This window comes from Bos mutus, chromosome 23 (genome assembly GCF_027580195.1).
Source record: "Bos mutus isolate GX-2022 chromosome 23, NWIPB_WYAK_1.1, whole genome shotgun sequence".
Taxonomy (NCBI): domain Eukaryota; kingdom Metazoa; phylum Chordata; class Mammalia; order Artiodactyla; family Bovidae; genus Bos; species Bos mutus.
In genome coordinates this window covers 40,048,308-40,071,983 of record NC_091639.1, presented here as the reverse complement: position 1 = coordinate 40,071,983, position 23,676 = coordinate 40,048,308, and the positions used below count along the sequence as shown (strand labels likewise).

At 42.6% G+C, this 23,676-nt stretch overlaps 1 protein-coding gene across 1 annotated transcript in view; it reads right to left on the bottom strand.

Moving 5' to 3' along the window:
- The window catches only part of SRPK1 (SRSF protein kinase 1), a 78,119-nt gene extending 62,316 nt beyond the window's left edge, over positions 1–15,803 (bottom strand). Inside the window, 3 exon segments of the mRNA XM_070361322.1 lie at positions 15,200–15,744; positions 15,746–15,769; positions 15,771–15,803. Coding sequence (XP_070217423.1) covers positions 15,200–15,744; positions 15,746–15,769; positions 15,771–15,803 — 602 coding nt within the window.
- Positions 15,804–23,676: the final 7,873 nt, after the last annotated feature.

Here is a 23,676-nt window from a genome sequence, read left to right as displayed (position 1 = left end):
GAGTGGGGTGCCATTGCCTTCTCTGATATAAATACCTAGAAAAGGTATATATACAAGGCAAGTATCTTCTCTTCCTTTTTCAGCTGTTACTCATCACTCAACTGAAAACCATCACACCCCACCCCAACCCCAGCAATCACCTAATGAAATCAGACTGTGAAGTTATTAAATGTCAAATATTGAAGTGTTTTATGTGGAAGGAAATCAAGAAACTTAAGCAGCAGAAGCGGTGCTTTAGAAAAATTCTTCTGACAAGAAGATGGTAAAAGTGTATGAGGGCTGGAGACCAAAGATGCAGGAGACACAGTCAAGGTCTCCGGTGTTAGGAGACTTAGGTTTGATCCTGGTTCTACAGTCTGCTAGAGCCCCACGACTTTGAATGCACTGCTAATTCAAGAAGCTCTCTGTGCTTCAGTCGCCCAGTACCTACAATGAAGGCAGAAAAATACCTACCTCCTGAGGAACACAGTGGTTCTTTTTATCCTATATCAGTGGCTGATCCATAAATTTTAGCATTACATATATGAAATAAGGGAACAGAAGTAAGCAAACATGTGTTCATTTAACTCACTCTTACTGAGTGCCAACAGGTAGGCCAGGTACCTTCCTAGGCACTGGAAACGCAGCTGTGAGGAAAGAAGCGTTCTGGGTCTTCGTTATGTTTACACGCTAGCACAAGGAGACAAAAAGAGCCCCAATTTATTTCAACTGTCTGGTTTTTGAGTTTCAGCTGGTGAACTGCTAAACTTGGGAGGACAGAAGTCCCATCAAAGTCTTCTCTCTTAATGTCTCTCATGGAGATACATGTTCTATTATGTCAGGCTATGAGAAGGGCTATAAAGAAAACTTAAGTAGGGTAAGGAGACAAGAGTATGCTGACATTATTTTAAATAAGGTTGTGACATTTGAGTAAAGAGGTGAGAGATGCTAGAGTTTCACCTGGAAAGATTCAAAAAAAAAACAAAAGTCAGGAGAAAGAACTGATTTGAAGATGATGTATTTGGGGTCTTAGAAATTATTTAGCTCTGGCTTCAAAAGACAAACCGAAAGCTGACTGGAAAAAGCACCTTAGAAACTAGTTTACTTACATGCAAACTTTAGTCTTCTATTTCTTTCTGCCTTGGAAATTGAATAATTGCAGGAGCTCCTGTGGTGAAGAACTATCAAGGAACCACGTTATGGGTTCAACTGTATGTATCCCCCTCAAAAAAGGGTTTGGCAACAATGAAACAAAAATCTGAGTGCCTAAGTTTATCAGATAATATGTACACAAAATTAAACAAACCATCCCTGATCTTTTGGAGAAGGCAATGGCACCCCACTCCAGTACTCTTGCCTGGAAAATCCCATGGATGGAGGAGCCTGGTGGGCTGCAGTCCATTTGGTCGCTAGCAGTCGGATACGACTGAGCAACTTCACTTTGACTTTTCACTTTCATGCATTGGAGGAGGAAACGGCAACCCACTCCAGTGTTCTTGCCTGGAGAATCCCAGGGACAGAGGAGCCTGGTGGGCTGCCGTCTATGGGGCTGCACAGAGTCGGACACGACTGAAGCGACTTAGCAGCAGCAGCAGCAGCAGCAGCAGCATCCCTGATCTTTGGCAATTCTACTCCAATCTAGACTTGATTCATACATGTACATGTGAGAAATACCAACAGATGAGTTAAAAGCATTAGCTCAACACATGAACAGTAGTAAGAAATGTTACATAACAGTCAAAGGTAAACCCATTTAAGGTAAGGAAGAAAACATGAACATGGGAGTAGTCCCCAAAGCACTTTACTCCAGCTGAGTGCTGAGCAAGGCATGCACGTACAATTTCATCATCAGAATCTCACCATCAGCTGATAAGGCAACTCAGACTCAAGGAAGTCAAATGATATTGTCCAAGTTCACCCAACAACCACGTTAGAGGCAAGTTGGAACCTAGGACTATGGGATTCGAAAGTACAAGCTCTTTTTGGTAAACAGTACCTGAACATGAGTTTCTCAAATGGTACAGTGGTAAAGAATTCATCTGCCATTGCAGGGGATGTAAGAGACGTGGGTTCAATCCCTGGGTCAGGAAGATCCCCTGGAGCAGGAAATGGCAACCCACTCCTGCATACTTGCCTGGAAATTTCCATGGACAGAGGAGCCTAGCGGGCTATAATCCACGGGGTCGCAAAGAGTCAGACACAACTCAGCGTGCGTGCACGCGCACAGGAGAGCATATACCTCTACTATCCTTCTACCTACAACACAAGCATGCTGCTGCTGCTTAGTTGCTTCAGTCGTGTCCGACTCTGTACAACTCCATGGACCGCAGCCCACCAGGCTCCTCTGTCCATAGGATTCTCAGGGCAAGAATACTGGAGTGGGTTGCCATGCCCTCCTCCAGGGGATCTCCCAACAAAGGGACTGAAACGGGGCCTCCTGCACTGCAGGCAAGATTCTTTACAACTGAGCCACCAGGGAAGGGAAGCAACACAAGCATAAGTTACCTAATTTATGTCATTATATTCTTAACACTAGCAAAGAAATATGCAACACACAATTCTTGCAAAATCTATTCTCAAAAGCAAAGGTAGTCATGGAAGAGAAAAAGAGTATCAAGGGATCTTGCCACTAAGCTCTGTTAGAAAGGACCCGACATCTGTGGTTAAACAACTTGGTTGAAAAGACATTCAAGATCCTTCACATGACGAAGGGCAGCACCACAATCAAGAGCAAAGTGAATGAGAAGATACAGTTGCCCCAAAATTACCTTTATTATTAGTTACAAAATAAGACTACTTTAGTATTTTGGGTTCTCCATAAGTCTACCCCCAAAAGGACAGGTAGCATTGTTCAAAATGCCTAGTCACTCAAAACAAAGAATTTAGAATCTGAGTAAATTAAACAATATATAAAGGTCATCAACATGACTCACGATACCACCACCAAACTTCATGTCACTGATGACTGTTCACCACTACTGGTGACAATTCTTACATCCTAGTTAAAATATATATCAAATGTTCTCAAACTCTTTGATAGGCAATCTTTAAATATCTACTGTACGAAGCATTTAAGCCACCAATAAATTACCCAATAGCAATGAATTACATCTGACCTTAACCTTCATCTATAAAACCACAGGCTCATCATTGTACAAATGAGTATGATTTTTATCTGTCTACCTCCTTCCAGCTAACTTCTCTGTCCAGTGCTACTATACTTTTCTGAAAATGAAGTATATTTCACTTATTTTGTGTGTATTTTGTGTATAAACCACTTATTTTGTGGTTTCTGACAACTTTCTGAAACTAATCATTTAGGGAGTTGAAAAAACTAGATACTGTGGTCTTCATAGCTAATCTCATGGATCTTTTTCAAATTCCAAGTTAATCTTCTAGTAAGAGGCACAAAGAACCACAGGGCTTTTCCACGACTGTGCTTACTATAACTTTAGGGAGAAGCACTAAAGACAGTATTAGGCCTAATGATTAGGCCAATTAATGACTAACTCTCACCCTGAAGACTCTACGGCAGAGATTACAAACTGGAAAATTCTGAAAGAGATGGGAATACCACACCACCTGACCTGCCTCTTGAGAAACCTGTATGCAGATTAGGAAGCAACAGTTAGGACTGGACATGGAACAACACACTGGCTCCAAATAGGAAAAGGAGTACGTCAAGGCTGTATATTGTCACCCTGCTTAGTTACCTTATATGCAGAGTACATTATGAGAAATGCTGGGCTGGATGAAGCACAAGCTGGAATCAAGATTGCCAGGGGAAATATCAATAACCTCAGATATGCAATGACACCACCCTTATGGCAGAAAGTGAAGAAGAACTAAAGAGCCTCTTGATGAAAGTCAAAGAGGAGAGTGAAGAAAATGCTGGCCCAAAGCTCAACATTCAGAAAACTAAGATCACGGCATCTGGTCCCATCACTTCATGGCAAATAGATGGGGAAACAGTGGCTGACTTTTTTTCTGGGCTCCAAAACCACTTCAGATGGTGATTGCAGCCATGAAATTAAAAGATGAATACTCCTTGGAAGGAAAGTTATGACCAATCTAGAAGTGAAGTGAAGTGAAGTGAAGTCTTTCAGTCGTGTCTGACTCTTTGTGACCCGATGGACTCTAGCCTACCAGGCTCCTCCATCCATGGGATTCTCCAGGCAAGAATACTGGAGTGGGTTGCCATTTCCTTCTCCAAGGATCGAACCCAGGTCTCCCGCATTGCAGGCAGGCGCTTTAACCTCTGAGCCACCAGGAAAGCCCATGACCAATCTAGATAGCATATTAAAAAGCAGAGACATTACTTTGTCAACAAAGGTCCATCTAGTCAAGGCTATGGTTTTTCCAGTGGTCATGTATGGATGTGAGAGTTGGACTATAAAGAAAGCTGAGTGCCGAAAAATTGATGCTTTTGAACTGTGGTGTTGGAGAAGACTCTTGAGAGTCCCTTGGGCTGCAAGGAGATCCAACCAGTCCATCCTAAAGGAGATCAGTCCTGGGTGTTCATTGGAAGGACTGATGTTGAAGCTGAAACTCCAGTACTTTGGCCACCTGATGCGAAGAGCTGACTCATCTGAAAAGACCCTGATGCTGGGAAAGATTGAGGGCAAGAGGAGAAGGGGACAACAGAGGATGAGATGGTTGGATGGCATCATCGACTCAATGGACATGAGTTTGGGTGGATTCCGGAGTTGGTGATGGACAGGGAGGCCTGGCATGTTGCGGTTCATGGGGTCGCAAAGAGTCGGACACAACTGAGCGACTGAACTGAACAAACTGCAGGCTGTAAAATCCTGCCTCTAACTTTTATAATAGTTTTTTAAAAATTAAAAGTCACATTAAAACAAAAATTTCCAGGGTCTCTCCAAAAATTTGAAGACCTGGTAACATGACTCATCTTCTCACAGAACAAATGAGAAAGCCCACCCCATATTCTGATAATCACCATTCCCTTTGTGCTTATTAATCATATGCTTCAGAAACCATGTTCTAAAAATAAATCAACACAATCACAAATGATTGTACATACAATATTCATTCTAAACTAAGAACACAGATGACCCAAACTCTACAAGAAGATTTTTAAAAAGCCAAAGATGATGTAAAATGAAGCAAAAATTAAACAAATGAATCTGTGTACCAGGTGGTAACATAATCACACAGCAAGAACTAGCTCACATAACTTTAAAACTTGGGAATTTGACTCTACACCCTTAGTGAAAAACTATGCCCTAAGAACAACAATCTGAAGAAGTCATCAGCTTTCTTCAGTAATCATATTACTGCTGGTAGTATTGACATTGTCATTCTCAGACTATTTTGTATTCATGCTGTGAGGAAAGAAAACGAATAATCATGTTGCTGCTGTTGAGAACTGGGGTTTTCAATTTGAGAGAAAGGAGATAGAGATGTAAGATCTAAGGAAAATCCCTGGGTCATTCAATTTGATTTTTAAGTATAACATAAACTCATTATTTTTTAAGAGAAAAAACACAACTTATTTCCTAACCACAGACAAGTCCTAGAAACAGTGACTAAATTTAGTAGAAATAAGTGCACTGATTGTGATTTCTAAACGTCATTTCTCACTAAAAGAGTATTCTTAGAGAAAGGGCTACTTCCTAGTCTGGGGCAGAAAATGCAGAAGTCTGAACAAACTGTCACACCAGACACCAAAAACTATAAAAAATGCCTCAGGTTGAGTCAAAACTACTCAGAAGCCATCATGAAGGGACTCCAATTGGCCAAAAATAGGACAATCAATAGAAATAACAACTATACACGCTACAAAATGCATGAACATTAAAAACATGCTAAATGAAAGAAGTCATCACAAAAGACCCACATATAGTTGATTCTATTTATACACAATGTCCAGCCTAGGCAAATCTATGGAGAAAGAAAGTAAATTAGAGGTTGCCGACGGCTGGAGGTCAGATAGATTGGGAGGTAATGAGGAGTGGCTGTAAATGGGTACAGCATTTCTTTTTGAGGTGATGGAAATATTTCAAACTTACCAGATAGTGGTGATGCTTGCAAGACTGTGAACATACTGAAAACCACTGAACTATACATTTTACACAGGTGAATTTTATGGTATATAAACTACACCTCCATAAAGCCGCACAAAACAGGGACTTCCCTAGTGGTCCAGTGGCTAAGCCTCTGCACTTCCCACACAGGGAGCCAAGGTTTTATTCCTGGTTGGGAAGCTAGATCCCCCATGCCACGACTTCCAAGCCACAACTAACAGGCTGGTGCAAAAGTAACTGCAGTTTTTGCACTGTTGAAATTTGCCATTTGATGTTGGAATACATTCTTAAATAAATGTGATTATGTCATAGATCATTTCAGTGTGCATTTCTCACTTTATGGGTTTTTTTTGCTAATGATTTATTATTTGCTGTTAATGACATTATTTGTTTTATATTTATTTTGGATTATTGAAATGATGTTAGACAAAAAGCAAATCTGAATAATTTTCTTATCTTTCTATACTTCTATTTATTATTTTTGGTTGCCCTGGGTCTTCACTGCTACTCACAGGCTTTTCTCAGTTGCAGTGAGCGGGGGCTTCTCTTTGTTGTGGTGCTCAGGCTTCTCTCGTCGTGGAGCACAGGCTCTACGAGTATGGGCTTAGCAGTTGCGGCTCACAGGCTCTAGAGCCTCGGCTCAGTAGTTGTTATGCAGGGACTTAGTTGCTCCAAGGCGTGTGGAATCCTCCTAGACCAGGGACTGAACCCACGTTCCCAGCATTGGCAAGCGTATTATTATCCACTGTTATCACCAGGGGAGTCCCTCAAGCGATTCTGAGTTCAAAATGAGTCATAAAGCAGCAGAAACAACTCACAACATCAACAAGGCATTTGGCTCAGGAACTGCTAACAGTGTGGGGCTGCCTCAAGAGGTTTTGCAAAGGAGATTAAGAGTCTGCACGATGAGGAGCATAGTGGCTGGCCAGCAGAAGTTACAATGACTAACTGAGAGAGATCATTGAAGCTGATCTTCCTACAACTACACAAGAAGTTGCTGAAGAACTCTGGGTCAACCATTCTACAACTGTTTGGCATTTCAAGCAAATTGGAAAGATGAAAAAACTCAGTAAGCTGAGCTGACTGAAAATAAAAAAAATCATTATTTTGAAGTGTCGTCTTCTCTTACTCTATACAACAATGAATCATTCCTCAATCAGATCATGATGTGTGACCAAAAGTGGATTTTATATGACAAATGGCAATGACCAGCTCAACAGCTGGACCAAGAAGCAGCTCCAAAGCACAGGTCATGGTCACTGTTTGGTGGTCGGCTGCCCACCTGATCCACTACAGCTTTCTGAATCCTGGTGAAACCATTACATGTGAGAAGTATGCTCAACAAATTGATGAGAGGCACCGAAAACTGCAATGCCTGCAGCCGGCACTGATCAACAGAAAGGGCCCAATGCTTTTCCACCACAACACCTGACCGCTTCAAAGGTTGAACAAATTGGGCTACGAAGTTTTACCTCATCTGCCATATTCACCTGACCTTCCCCCTAACCGACTACCACTTCTTCAAGCATCTAGAAAACTTCCACAACCAGAAGGCAGAAAATGCTTTCCAAGAGTTCGTCAAACCCCAAAGCGTGGATTTTTACACTACAGGAATAAACAAACTTAATTCTTGTTGGCAAAAATAGGTTGATTACAGTGGTTCCTATTTTGAGTAATAAAGATGTTTGAGCCTAATTATAATGACTTAAAATCCACAGTCTGAAATGGCCATTACATTTGCACCAACCTAGTAAAAGAGCCCATGTGTGACAAAAAATTTTAGGTGTGATAATAGTACTGTAGTTATGCATTTAAAAAGGAAGAGTCCAGGATTTCCCTGGCAGTTCAGTAGTTAAGACTCCTGTGGTCCCAGCACAGGGGGTATATGTTCAATCCCTGATCAGGGAACTAAGATACCTCATGCCACATGATGTGGCCTAAAAAAAAAAAGAAGAGTCCCAATCTTACCAAATGATATGTCTGGGGTTTGCTTTCAACTAAGATGGAAGGAAGTAGAAGATATAGATGAAATAACATCAGCCATAGTTGATAACTGTTGAAGTTGAGGTGAATTTTGCCATTTTCTCTTGACAATCAAGCTGTCAATTCTGCACAACCTCGGAATTACTGCATTTCACAAATTCAAACATGAAAATGTTTCCCACCAATTCACATCTCTGAAATAAAGACACATCTTATATTGAATGGTGCTATCAGGTTAATTGGAAGTATTTAATAAAATGGTGAATTAAAAACTAATAGCATCTTAAATTCAAAGAAAAACTGTATAAAATATATTTAGATACCTATATCTCTTTAGCTAAATCATTAAAACTACTAGCTACCTGAATTTTTTTATATGCTTGGATTACTTCAGATACAGTGAGAGAAGCATAAAAGTACTTTAGTCAATATAAAAATGAACTTAGTCCCCAAACCAGCATTGGTGGTAGACAGGATTTGGGAAACACTGGGCAAAAGTCTATATAAGGTGGGAGGAAAAATATGTTTGCTATCGTTATTCTACCAGGTCTAAAAAATATGGTAAAAATCAATTTTTGTTGACCAGCCTGTCTTTTCTTCATTTTTAACAAAGGAGTTCCTAAGCAACAGTCACTTTTAGCATTTCAACAAGTTGCTGGTTTCAAGCAATCTAAAGGAACACGGTAAAGCCTCTGGGTCTTGCTATAGAAGAAACACTAACAAATAAAATTTAGTAACATATATAAACTTACTGAGAAAGAAGACAAGAAAACATTTCTGATAACAGCAATTCTAAAAGTGAAATTTTAGTAGTATATAATTTTCCAAGTACATATTTTAATGGAATCACACAAAATTAAAAATGCCACTGTTTTTTAAACATCGGACAGTTGACAATTACCTTTGAAAATGTCAAAAAGCAAAGAAAAAGATTAGCCACATTTAAAAAAGTTAATTTATGTCAAAAACACACTATAAATGCAATCTGAAAGGTTATGAAGTTGAGAGAAATACAAACCTGCCACTTAACAAAAGCTATATTCTTATCAAGTAGCTCTTAAGATTAAGAAAAGAATCAACATCCAACATAAAAATGGGCAAAAGATAGTAGCTGGCCAATAATATCCTCCAAATGGTCAACTTTGTTAGTAATAAAAGAAATTAAGGTATCTCGTAGATTACCATTTTTGAGAAGCTTTTTCAAGTAATACTGCCCAGTCCTGGAGACTAAGCAGGAGCTGGAAGAACATTCCTATTCCTCACACTCTGCCTGCAGCCATCCTCCTTCAAGTGTCACCTTAGTAATGTGGCTTCCTTCACCCTATTTAAAACTGCACCCCCATCCCAGCTTCTCAATCCCTCTTATCTTCCTCTATTTTCCACCTTATCACTTAACATACTACATAATTTACTTACGATGTCTGTTGTTTATTTGTATCCTCTCATTAAAATAAACTGCTTCTAGAGAAGCGAAAAGCAAAGGAGAAAAGGAAAGATATAAGCATCTGAATGCAAAGCTCCAAAGAAAAGCAAGGAGAGATAAAGCCTTCCTCAGCTTCAATGCAAAGAAATAGAGGAAAACAACAGAATGGGAAAGATCTCTTGAAGAAAATTAGAGATACCAAAGGAACATTTCATGCAAAGATGGGCTCAATAAAGGACAGAAATGGTATTGACCGAACAGAAGCAGAAGATATTAAGAAGAGGTGGCAAGAATACACAGAAGAACTATACAAAAAAGATCTTCATGACCCAGATAATCACGATGGTGTGGATCACTCACCTAGAGCCAGACATCCTGGAATGTGAAGTCAAGTAGCCCTTAGGAAGCATCACTATGAACAAAGCTAGTGGAGGTGATGGAATCCCAGTTGAGCTATTTCAAATCCTGAAAGATGATGCTGTGAAAGTGCTGCACTCGATATGCCAGCAAATTTGGAAAACTCAGCAGTGGCCACAGGACTGGCAAAAGTCAGTTTTCATTCCAATCCTAAAGAAAGGCAATGTCAAAGAATGCTCAAACTACCGCACAATTGCACTCATCTCACATGCTAGTAAAGTAATGCTCAAAATTCTTCAAGCCAGGCTTCAGCAATGAACCGTGAACTTCCAGATGTTCAAGCTGGTTTTAGACAAGGCAGAGGAACCAGAGACCAAATTGCCAACATCCGCTGGATCATGGAAAAAGCAAGAGAGTTCCAGAAAAACATCTATTTCTGCTTTACTGACTATGCCAAAGCCTTTGACTGTGTGGATCACAATCAACTATGGAAAATCCTGAAAGAGATGGGAATACCAGACCACCTGACCTGCCTCTTGAGAAATTTGTATGCAGGTCAGGAAGCAACAGTTAGAACTGGACATGGAACAACAGCCTGGTTCCAAATAGGAAAAGGAGTTCGTCAAGGCTGTATATTGTCACCCTGCTTATTTAACTTATATGCAGAGTACATCATGAGAAACGCTGGGCTGGAAGAAGCACAAGCTGGAATCAAGACTGCCGGGAGAAATATCAATAACCTCAGATATGCAGATGACACCACCCTTATGGCAGAAAGTGAAGAGGAACTAAACAGACTCTTGATGAAAGTGAAAGAAGAGAGTGAAAAAGTTGGCCTAAAGCTCAACATTCAGAAAACTAAGATCATGGCATCTGGTCCCATCACTTCATGGGAAACAGATGGGGAAACAGTGGAAACAGTGTCAGACTTTATTTTTTGGGGGCTCCAAAATCACTGCAGATGGTGACTGCAGCCATGAAATTAAAAGATGCTTACTCCTTGGAAGAAAAGTTATGACCAACCTAGATAGCATATTCAAAAGCAGAGACATTACTTTGCCAACAAAGGTCCATCTAGTCAAGGCTATGGTTTTTACAGTGGTCATGTATGGGTGTGAGAGTTGGACTGTAAAGAAGGCTGAGCGCTGAAGAATTGATGTTTTTGAACTGTGGTGTTGGAGAAGACTCTTGAGAGTCCCTTGGACTGCAAGGAGATCCAACCAGTCCATCCTAAAGGAGATCAGTCCTGGGTGTTCATTGGCGGTACTGATGCTAAAGCTGAAACTCCAATACTTTGGCCACCTCATGTGAAGAGTTGACTCATTGGAAAAGACTCTGATGCTGGGAGAGATTGTGGGCAGGCGGACAAGGGAACGACAGAGGATGAGATGGCTGGATGGCATCACTGACTCGATGGACATGAGTTTAAGTAAACTCCGGGAGTTGGTGATGGACAGGGAGGCCTGGCGTGTTACGGTTCATGGGGTCGCAAAGACTCGGACACGACTGAGCAACTGAACTGAACTGAAGTATTTAATGAATAGGAGCTGGTTAACTTTTTCTGGAGAAAACTTTGACAATATGAACTTAAAATTTTTTAAATGTACACACTAGTAATATCACTTCTAAGAATTTATCCTAAAGAAATAATCACTGATGGGAGCAATAGTAATCCAAAAGACTATTCATCTTAGCTGTGAATTAACAGCATATAGTGGAATGTTTAAAACGACGTGAAATACTTAAGTTGTAAAAAATGTTCCTGGTAATGTCTACTACTGAAAAATATATTCAATAATTCTATTTTTGTCTTAAAAAGTATATGCATGTTTATTAATAGGAACTAAAATAAATTATGGTCCATCCATTTGATGGAATGCTAAATGAAGCTACTGTCTAGTGTCTTGATATGGAACCATTCCTAAGATGATGAAAAAGGCAGACCTTTAAAAAAATGGTAATCCTGCACTATATGGAACTGGGGCAGAACCAATTTTCAAGGTATGTTGTTAAACATAAAACACATCTAATACCATTTAATTAAAAATTATTTCAAGTTTATGTACTTTACCCTTTACTGAATAAAAATGTTGAAATTTTTTTTCAAAGTATTGTCCCTTCTGAGTTTTCAATTACATTGCAAAATTAAGAAATAAAACCTCCTCCCCTCTGATTTCATATATGAGTGCTAAAATGAGCAAAAGCATTTCTCCAGCTCAAAAAATTTTACTACAAAATTTATACTAACTTCATAAAGTTCTTTAACTGCAAATACAGTGTAAATTACTGTCCAAACTACCTTCCTAGGCTACGTAATAATCAGTTATGAAATCTATTCTGGAATTATATGATTCTGTGGAATAGAAACATATATTTCTATATAATATATATGTACATCTATATATGTTTCTATTCCATACAATTTCAAATGCAGATGTAAATTGCACTGAATTATAAAATTACAATAAACAAATAAAGGCACACAGCTTTTGATATACACATTGAAAACTGAACACTCAAAGGGAGATAGAACACTATCCTTTAGAAACAGACATATCTAGGGGGCGATGAATGTATACCTCAACACCAAGGCATCCTGAGGTCCCTTATTCAGAAGCCTCTGTTCACTAGGCTTCTACCATAATTGTCCTTAGATACACCAAAAGGAATTGTCACTGGGAGATATACCAGGACTTTGGGGCGTGTAAGATCTGGGTTAGAATCCTAGCTTCAAATTTTCTAGGTGGGTAATCTGGTGAATCTCAATTTCCTTATCTGTAAATAAAATAGAGACTGTCACCAACTAGTTAACATTAGTAAATGAGAGTACAGTGTGTGAAAAAGTGAAATGGAGAAGGAATTCCCCAAGTAAGACAACTAAAGATCCCCAAGTCAGATCTTTCAGCAGAGTTAAAAGAACAGAAAGGAAACAAATCCTAAAGAGCACTGAAGTGGAAAATAGGAACACTGGATTCCAGTTTGACACTGCTACAAACAGGTGCAGCTCCCCGGGCATATTCTCTAAAGTGTGTTGATTCCAGTATTAAGATCCACAAAATAGAGACTAAAAATCCTTTCTACCTGTACCACCCCAGAACTAAATTACTAGGATGTCATTTACTGTTTTACATGAAAATTTTCTAAAATTATTAATTTAAATGCTTGCTTTTTTTAAAACAAGTCCTGATCAGTTTTCATTATGACTGAGCTACCAGTCGTAACATATAAGACTGTTTCCCTAACTAAGTAATCCAAGGTCCAAAGACTATGACATGCTTTTTCTCAGACTTTCTCCTTGACTAATCTGGTAACTAGCAGCCTGCTTTTGCAAAATGACTGGAAATCAGGAGTGCAGTCATAAGTTATGGAATAGTCAGGTTACCTGAGTCAAATGGGCTTGAACTTCTGACACGGTTCTGTAACCAAGCTAATTAATTAGACTTCTCAGGTACTTAAAAGGAGGCTGGAGAAACCTGTCCCCCCAAATCAAAATATTAATTAAAATTAAAAAAAAAAAAAAAGCACCTCTGAAACTACAAGTAAATGAGGGTGGTTCAAAGAATCAAGGTTGTACAGTAACTGCTAATTATATGTAATATTCACTTGTTTTTGTGCAAGTAACTCTAAGTTACCCACGGCAGTGAATGGAGTAACAGATAATCCAAAATACATACATTCAGCTTTACAAATAAAACATATGGTCTAAATAGATAATCCAAAGTAATGAATATTTGGTTAAAAATAAAGTATATGATCATCCCTACTATATTTACTTCCCAAATTATATATAGGCTGATTCAGGCTAATATCAAGGTTAATTTCCTTATGGAGAGAACAAAAACAGAAGAATTAGAATTAGAATTATTTAGAAGAATTCTAAATAATACAGTGAGTAATAAAATCACCACCTCCTTACATCAGCAGAAAACATATTGGTTTATAACACATTCATATCAGCTCCAGAGAGAGTAACAAAACACACACACACACACAGAGTAATATTTAAATTCCCACTGCACGGGAGAACCACAGAGAGTAACAGAACACACACACACACACACACACACACACACAGGAGAACCACAGAGAACACACACACAAACATTTAAATTCCCACTGCACAGGAGAACCAGGTTAGCTCCCTGTTGCTTCTATTAAACCTATCTGAGTAAAAACTGGTTTTTGAATCATCCATATATGGATAATCAAGGGGCAAACCAAATACGTACAATTTAAATACACCGGTTACCAAGCACTTCACAAAATAAAAAATTTCATAAAACAGTTGACTGAAACGAAGCAAGAGTTGAGTTCGTCTACTTTAGCTCTATTGATACAAGTCATTATTTGCTCTCCTGAAACATCAGGTAGCCGCCAAAAACAATACACATACGTACACTCACGCACACATACCCGGATCTTGTATTATCACTCAGAAAGGAAACCTAGGGAAGCCTCAGAAATGAGTTTCATCAGCTCAGAAAGACGTAGATGGTGTACAACTCCAGGTAGACCCAAGTAAATGGAAAAGTGTTCAGAAAATGCATTTTTTCCCCAAGGCCCTCTGCAATTAAACGTGAGTATAAGATAAAAGTTCTTCAGACTAAGACTCACTTGCGAAGCCCTCTACTGGGCGTTTTTATGAAGCTCTGACCAACTTTTGTGTTTCCCACAATAGCGCTAAACCACGATTATGCATCCTGCTGATAAAAACGGGCCTGTGGCACTGAACACACCATGCCAGAATCCAACGGCGTCGTTGGCTAAACAACTTCCCCGCCACTGCTGCGATGCCCACTCCAGAAGGCCTCTGCATTCAGCGCAAGACAAGCAGCAACCGAAACCGGCTCCAGACCAGGGGGCTGCCTGCACACCGCGAGGAAGGAGAGACGCCTGCATACTCAGGAAGTTGCCTAACCCAGGGGGGAAGCTCCTGCCCTCCTCTATAAAAGGGAGCGTGTAGGCTGGCAGACCGAAAGACGGAAAATTCATTCAAGAATTCCCTGGCTGCCTACCCTGCACACGTAGGAGGCAAGTTAAGACGCTGAGACGCAGGTATGGAAAGAGAACAGTTCACAAACTGATCATGATCCAACAGCTCGGTGCGAAGGCCCAAACTCGGGGAGCCGGTGCCTCATCCTGTAGCTGGGAAGGTAATGGCCCGGGCTGCTCCGGTCCTCCACCAATAGCCCTTTTCCAGCAGGCGCCGGGCTGCTCAGAACCAGACCTTCAGCAACCGAAGCTCCCTCCCACATGGTTCCAGGGGCGCAACCCTCCACGGCCGCCCCGAGGCCATGTGGCCGGGGCCGCCCGGGTGCCCCAGACCCCGTGAACGTTCCAGGCGTGAAACCGGAGGAGAGGAAGTGCGGGGATAGACCCAGAGAACGGAATGTTGGGGTGCGAAACTCACTTCCTCTGGGCTTTGTCCTTCTTGGCCTTGGTCCTTTTCTTTCGGGCCTGGAGCGCAAGCACTGCAGGAGAGAGGGATGGATGAAGGGCGAATGGGGAGAAAAGGAGGCGACCAAGGTGAGGGTGGAGACCCAGCAGGGGTGCGAGGCCCTGGCGCCGGGCCTGCCTGAGGGGCGGCTCCGGGCTGAGGGCCGCGGCGTTTGCTGGGCGGCCGCTCGGGGGGCTGGCGGCCCACGGGGCGCAAAGCAGCGCCCAGGCGGGGCGCGCCGGAGGGGGCTCGGGCCGGGTCAGGGAGCTGGCGAGCAGTGGTCGGCCTCGCCGGGCGAGGGCCGGGCCCTGGAGCGGCCCCAAGTCGCGGGCGGGCCTGGCGGGGAACAAGGGGCGATGACTGCCGGCGCGGAAGGACGCCCGAGCTGAGGGGCGCGGACCCGCAGCCCAGAAGCGGGGGGTGAGGGGCGGCGCCACCTCAGTGGAGGGGTGCCGCACGCCCGGGGACCGGACGGCGGCGGTTAGGCGAAGCTCCCGGCGGTGACCCGGGCCTCGCCCCCGGCGGCCGTTGCCCCTCGTGGCGGGAGGCCGCTCCACCGCTCACCTTTCCGCTCCATGGCGAGACCGGTAACCGCCAGGCGCTTGCGCACTCGAGTGGTGCTGACTCCCGCTCCCGCCGCGGCCCCAAACCCAGCCCGCGCACGCCCCGCCCACCGGCGCCTGCCCCGCCCCGCCCACGACGGCGCGCGCCTGCGCGCTGAGCGCGGAGCCTACCACCTGCTCGCGAGGAGGGGAGGGCGAGAAGAACGGGAGAGGAGGGAGGGGAAGAGCGCCGAGCGTGAGCGCGCGCGCGGTGTTTGAGAAGCGAGCCTGGAAGCCTCGCAGTACGAGGTTTATTCCGTTCGCCGGGCGGTCGCCCCCTGAGGAATGGCGAACAGAGTGGCATAGAGGGTTCCCTGCGTGCTGAGTCAGAGCTCCGTAGCCGACTGTAGCCTGCCTTGGTTTCCTGGTCTGTAAAAGGGAGTGATCAGGTGTGTCCCAGTCCCTCCGCGGCGCTATTGTGAGGGCCAGTTGAGAAACTCTGTGAGGAAAATTGAGGGAGAAATTACAAGTAAGAAAAAGGAGTAGGAGCAACACAAGGACCGGAAGGAAGGAACCTGTGATTTTATCGTTACTGAAAAGCAAAGACTTTAAAAGTGAGTTTTCTCGTATAATTTCAAAGTCAAATGAAGACTGTTAAAGGAAGGAAGCGGGAGAATAAAACTTAATGTTTTCTTATTTTACCACTTTATCAACTTTTCAGTACAGATACACGCAGTTGTCTTTATAGAATAGTTAGTTTTATACTTTTCTAAGTGCTCTGTCTCATTTGATGTTCATAACAGCCTAAAGGCAAGATAGTTATTACTTCCACTACACAAATAAGCTAACTCGGAGGGGATATGTACTCAGAACCTTGGTGTCCTGACACAGTGATCAGTCATCAAATACTTGTATAGCAGGGTTAGAAAAGTTTTTCTGTAAAGGGCCATGTAGTAAACTTAAAAGGCTTTGGGATCATAAGATCTGTTAACTATTCAGCTCTGCCACTAGAGCTCAAAAGCTTCTCAGTGCTCAAAACAAGCCTTATTTATGGTCCCTGAAACTTGAATTTCATGTAATTTTCCAGTATCATGAAATACTATTTTTCTGTTGATCTTTTCCCATGATTTCAACCATTCTTGGTTCAGGCCTTTGTTTGTCAATCCCTTTGTAAAGTACTACGGCAGGACAGGTGGAAGCCTGCAGATCCTTGCTCTTCTAGAAGTTACTGTAGTGGGGAAGACCGAGAAGTAATTAATTAACCAAGACGGGAAGATGAAAGTACAATAATGCTGCACAGGTCAAGCCTGGGGGCTTGGGCAGGATTTTATTGAGCAAAGTAGGTCACTAAGTCCAGCCAGGGAGGAGACAGCATTTGTGCTGGGTCTTGGGAAATGTGTAGGATTTCCAGAGGTGGAGGAGATGTCACACATTCCTGAATGAGAAAATCAATTGAGCAAAAAGACACAGGCTTGGACACCTACAGGCAGGGACTGAGGCTGGTAATGACTGAAAAGATGAAGTAGAATGTGAGGCTGGAAATGTAGGTTTGCCAAATTTGAAATTTAGATAATTAATATCTGTTGCAGGGAACCTGAATGGTAGCATTTCTAGGCAGATTGCAAAAGAGGACAGCGCCTGTTGTCCAGGAAAACTACAACCCAGTTTCCTCTGAGTTCTGTCCTTGAAAACAAAAGGAGATTTGGGGCAGACATTGAAACCCTGGAGTCAGGATTCTGCCTGCTCAGGATTTAGAAAAGACAGGAGAGTGCTGGTGGTTCAGGAGAGTCCCAGAATGGGGAAATTACTTCCCACAGAAAGTAAACTCCATGGGAATTGGAGTGCTGCTTGGGTTTTCCTTGGTGTATCCTCACTAACAAGCACTTATTAGGGTGTCTGACACTTACTAGGTGTTCAAATATTTGTCTAATCAAAGAATAAATGATGTGGGAATTCCCTGGTTGTCCAGCGGATAAGACCCCAAGCTCTCTCTGCCAAGGACCCAGGTTCGATCCCAGGTCAGAGAACTAAAAAATCCCAGACGCCACAGGGTGTGGCTAAAAAAACAAATGACGTGCAGTTTATGAGAAAGGTCTGGATGAGGGAGAAAAAACACTGACAGGGACAATTGGAGAGCTGTGCTAAAACTCAAATAGGTTAGTGCCAATCCATCAAAAAGGAATGTGTAGCTTGGCATGAATCAGTCGCACCTATTCTGACCCTGGGTGACTGTTGCTTCTCTATCTCAAGAGCTTATCAGTCCTCTGTTTAATAACTCATTTGAGAATTTTTCCAGAGTCACTGTCAAGTTTATTGGACTGAGTTCCCAGAATTGACCATTTCTTCTTTTTCTTTCTTCTGTTTTCCCCCATTCTCCCAGCATGCTTCAGTTCTTCACACTTTTTCTACAGTTTCTATAATTGTTCACATAAGCTAGCTTGCTTGGGTTTCCCCCTATTCTAAAGCCTATATCATTTTTTATGCTTCTTGCTTTAAATGTAACCTTAACCCCCCCCCCGCCATTTCACAAGGCTTAATCTATTTTGGATTTTACCCTTCCAGAAGTTATTCTTAAAAGTGGTGGCATTCTTTGGTATTCTCAATTACATCCATACTCCTCTCCCACAACTGTTTTTCTGCAAGTTCTTTTAAAAGTAGAATTCAGAGAACATAAATCGTTGTGGTTTTGCTGCTTATGGGCAGTGAGAATTTAATTTCTGCAAAGATCCCATTCCTTATGAGCTAATTTATTTACTAAGACCCTCCTGGATCTTCCCTAATGCTTCTTTGGAATTTTGAAATATGAGCACCTAAGTGTACCATACTTATTTCATCACACCCAACATTCCCTGGCTTGATTACCACAAACTCTCAAAGTTTTGATCTGAATTAAATCCAAAGTATCGCTTCCCCTTATGGATTTCCCTGTGTCCTGGGGAAGTAGACAAGAGAAGAAGAAAGTGAGAATAAAACAGATGCTTTATTTGAATAATATTCCCAGTAGACATCTGCATGATTGGAGAACCCCCACAGAACTTTCTCTTGCCTTTGTGATAATTTTGTGAAGTATATTGGGAAAATATAATTACATTGTAGGCTTGAATATCAGGAAACATGGCACAGTCAATAGAATAATTGGAGTGAACTGAAGAAAGGGATTGAGGGGCTTAAGGGAAACCAGCTAGGGATGGCGAGGCATCCAGGGACTAGCAACAGTGGGAGTGTTTACCACCCCAGGCCTGAAGAAACAAGGGTAGAAGTGTTACCAGAACCCAGTGAGGGCTTGTATTAGTTTGCTAGGGTTACCTTAACGAAGTACCATAGAGACTTCCCTGCTGGTCCAGTGGTTAAGACTCTGCACTTCCTATGCAGGGGGCACAGGTTCGATCTCTAGTAGGGGAACTAAGACCCATATGCCATGAGGCCATAAAAAAGGTATCACAGACCAGGTGGCTTCAACAACAGATATGTATTGTCTCACAACTCTAGAGCCTAGAAGTCTGAAATCAAGGTGTCAGCAAGGTTGGTTACTTCTGAAAATTATGAGGGAAGGATTTGTCCTCTTTCCTTGGCTTGTGGGTGGCTTCCTGTTCCATGTCTCTTCAGATCATCTTCTCTTTATGTGTGTCTTGATTTATGTCCAGAGTTCCCCTTTTCATAAGGGCATCAGCCATATTGGATTAGGACCCATTCTCGAGCTCATTTTAATCCTCTGTAAAGACCCTATCTCCAAAAGGTCACCTTCTGAAGTCCTGGGGGATAGGATACCAATACGTCTTTGGGGAGGGGGTACAATTCAACCCATAACAGAGCTGTAGTGGTAAGAAAGCACTACCTGAATACAGCTGTGCCCTTTGATAAAGGGATAAAACCATCACTTGTGTGTGTGCTAAGTCACTTCAGTCGTATCTGACTGTGTGACCCTATAGATTGTAGCCCACCAGGCTCCTCTGTCCATGGGATTCTCCAGGGAAGAATACTGGAGTAGGTTGCCATGCCCTCCTCCAGGGGATCTTCCCAACCCAGGGATTGAACATGCGTCTCTTATGTCTCCTGCATTGACAGGCAGATGCTTGTATATTGGGGCCACCAGGGAAGCTCCAGCTGTCACCTAGCACGGAAATTAATACCCAGCTTCTTTATCTAATCATCCTCTCTGGCTACTGCCTCCCATTCACAAAACCCAACTGGAAGTTAGAAGACAGGGGTGCCTGGGTGATACAGTCCAGCCAGCCTCCCAAGGCACAGAGCAGGGTGGAGACGGCGGAGGGTGAGTCTGGAGGGGCAAACAGAATATCCAGCACAGCCTGTCTGGGCAGTCAGCAGGCTCCACCCAAAGCAGACCTCAGTTTCCAAGCGAGTAAGTCAGCCTCTTGGGCTCCCTGGTCCCTGGAGAGGCTTGAGAAATGAAGTTGCTTGGAGATATAAACCCCTTTCTGGCTTTGTTCTATAAAAGCTTCCCTGGTGGCTCAGCTGGTAAAGAGTCTGTCCACAATGCAGGAGACCTGGGCTCGATCCCTGGGTTGGGAAGATCCCTCAGAGAAGGGAAAGGCTACCCACCCCAGTATTCTGGCCTGGAGAATTCCATGGACTGTATAGCCCTTGGGGTTGCAAAGAGTTGGACAGGACCAAGCAACTTTCCCTTTTGAGACTTCCCTGGCAGTCCAGTGGTTAAGACTGTGCTGCCAATGCAAGCAACACAGGTTTGATCCCTGCTTGGGTAACTAAGAGGCTTGTGTGGTACAACCAAAAAATTAAAAAAAAAAAAAAAAAACTTCACAAGGAAATTGTGCTGGACTGAAGAGTTGAGGGGAGTAGGTAGAAGAGATATAAGAATAAAAGCCTTGGCTCGGTGGGGTGGGAAACTCTTGCCTCCTCTTAGATGGCCTCCTCTGGCCACAGCATGAAGGTTGGGGGTGCGGGTTCTCTAGCAATGAGGAGGTTGCAGAGACTGGCGGTTCTGGAGGCAGGTGGAGCCCCTTCTCTGCTCCCTGGAGGTGTGCTGGCGAGGCAGTAGGGTGTTACAAACTGACCTAAGCTGATCGGGTCTAACTCTAAGTTCTTTATCCTTGGTAATGAACTTCTACCAGACAAGTCTGAGTGATGAGGACTTGTCTGCCCCACATCCTCACTCCTGGGATATAAAGGAAGCAAGTTTTGACTAAAATCTGCCACACACATTTGTTAACCTTCACTGGCAGGCAGGCACAGAACAGCTCCTATGACCTGTGTATGTTCTTTGAGGTCTCTGCCCTTTTGGAGGCTCTGACTGCAGGTTTAATTTCTAAAGTTTGGCAATCTCGGGGCCAAAATAAAGACAGTTTGAGAAACACATAAAAATGGGCAACATGGTTTAGACATTTGAGTTCTGATTTCTACCTGCTATGCAGTATCAGATCTGTTTTTCTTTTCCTTCTTTCAAATCCTTTCCACCAGGTCCACCCTCAGGACAAGGATTTATCAAGTACCTGCTGCAGCCCAGGCATGAGACTAAGGGCTTCAAGAAGCAGAGAAGAAAAAAACATAGACCTTGCCCAGTAGGACTTAATTATTAAAAAAAAAAAAAAATTGGTGGGGGGGATATAGTTGACTTACAATGCTGTGTTAGTTTCAGGTGTACAGCCAAGTGAGCCGTTTATACATATACAGATATCTGCTAATCCTTATATAGTAATGATTGTTTCCTGGACACTGTTGTCCCTCATCCCTCAAACAACTCTATGCGGTCAACACTATTATTATCATCTGTGTTTGACAGATGAGGAAGCTGAGGTACAACCAAAGTCACACAAACTATATAGTAAGAGGTAAGAGTTTTGAATCAGAGCAGCCAGGCTCTCAAATTCCTACTCGTCACCACACACCATATTATAAACATAATAGATGCATGAAGTACCACAGGAGCACAAAAAAAAAAGAGGCCCTCTCAGCTCAGGATTTGAGGAGGGGTAAGGAGAGAGATGTCTCCTGAATGAGATGACACTGTGCAGCATTGGAGAGCATCGAATAAATGTCCGCTGGGAACAGAAGGCAGGGATGAAGCCCCATGTGATATGTGGGGGAACCATAAACAGCTTAGCATCGCTGGAGTATAAAGTGCAAGGGGGAAGGTGGGAGGTAGTTTGCTCCACAAATGCTGATCGGGCCCTTTCTTTATGCAGGCACTTTGTTTGGTGCTGGGGGGTATAGCAGGGAGGTTAGAGCTTCTAAGGAACTTGAACTTGAGCTTTCCTTCCTTGGACTTCCCTGGTGACTCAGTGATAAAGAATGCACTTAACCAATGCAGGGGACTCATGTTCGATCCCTGGTCCAGAAAGATTCCACATACCTCAGAGAAACTAAGCCTGTGCCACAGCTACTGACCCCACGAGCCCTAGAGCCCATGCTTCACAACGAGAGAAGCCCCTGCAATGAGAAGCCCCGCAACTGGAGAGGAGCCTCTGCTCGCCGCAACTAGAGTAAGCCTGTGCATAGCATCGAAGACCCAGCACAGCCCAAAACACAAAAACACTTTGTCTCCTTCCTCACTAAAATAACTTTTTGAAATTATCCCTGTGCAACGCACTCAACAAACTAGGAATAGAACTTCCTCAACCTGATAAAGGCTGAGGAAAAAACCCACAGCTATCAGCATATTTAATGATGAAAGACTGAAAGCTTTCTCCCTAAGATCAGGAACAAGAAAAGGATGTCCACTCTCAGCATTGGTATTCAGTCACGTGCTGAAGGCTTTAGCTAGGGTCACTAGACAAGAAAATTACATAAAAGGCATACAAACTGGAAAGGAAATTGACAATTTAAAATAGTGTTACATCACAGTTTTGAATGCCATTCTGTGGAATTTAAATACAATAGCAATTTGATATCCATTGTCATACACTTTCGGAGAAGGCAATGGCACCCCACTCCAGTACCCCATGGATGGAGGAGCCTGGTGGGCTGCAGTCCATGGGGTCGCTAAGAGTCGGACATGACTGAGCGACTTCCCTTTCACTTTTCACTTTCATGCATTGGAGGAGGAAATGGCCACCCACTCCAGTGTTCTTGCATGGAGAATCCCAGGGACAGGGGAGCCTGATGGGCTGCCGTCTATGGAGTCACACAGAGTGACTACTGCTGAAGTGACTTAGCAGCAGCAGTAGTCATACACTTTTATATGTAAAAAAATCATTTTGTTAATTATAAGAAATTTTACATTACCTCCTTTTCTCCTTGAACTTGTATTTCTATTTCATTTTACTCTCACAGAAGTTCATCCTCAGGTAATACAATTTTATGCTTAAAAGCCTTGTTTTGGGACTTCCCTGGTGGTCCTGTGGCTAAGACTCCACGTTCCCAATGCAGGGCCCTGAGTTCAATCCCTGGTAAAGAAATTAGATCCCACATGCTGCAACTAAAACTTTAAATGCCACAACCAAAAAGAGAAAAAGATCCTGGATGCCACAACAAAGATTAAAATGCCACAACTAAGACCTGGCAAAGTCAAATAAATTTTAAGAAAAAGTCTTGCTCATCCTGTCATCCCTCACCACATAAATGTGCATTAACATTGTAATTTAGTTTGCAAAGACATTTCTTAAGATCATGGTCCTCTAAAAACTCTCTTACCTATCATGAATATCACAGCATGATAAATCAAAATAACATACAGGATCATTTTGTGATAGATGAAATTTTGTTGCAAATATACATCAGTGCAAAGGTAGGTGATGTTTCTTAATGAGGCCTGCATTATTCTATTCATTTTTTTGGTAATGGGTGAGAAAACTTGGTCACATAAAATAAAAATTTTTTATATATGGGAATAGAAAGGGTTTGGCACAGCAATATAATTTAAAACATTTCCTTCCAGATGTGCCAAAAATAACATGGTAGTCATCAAAATTTATATTCATGGCCATCAACAGA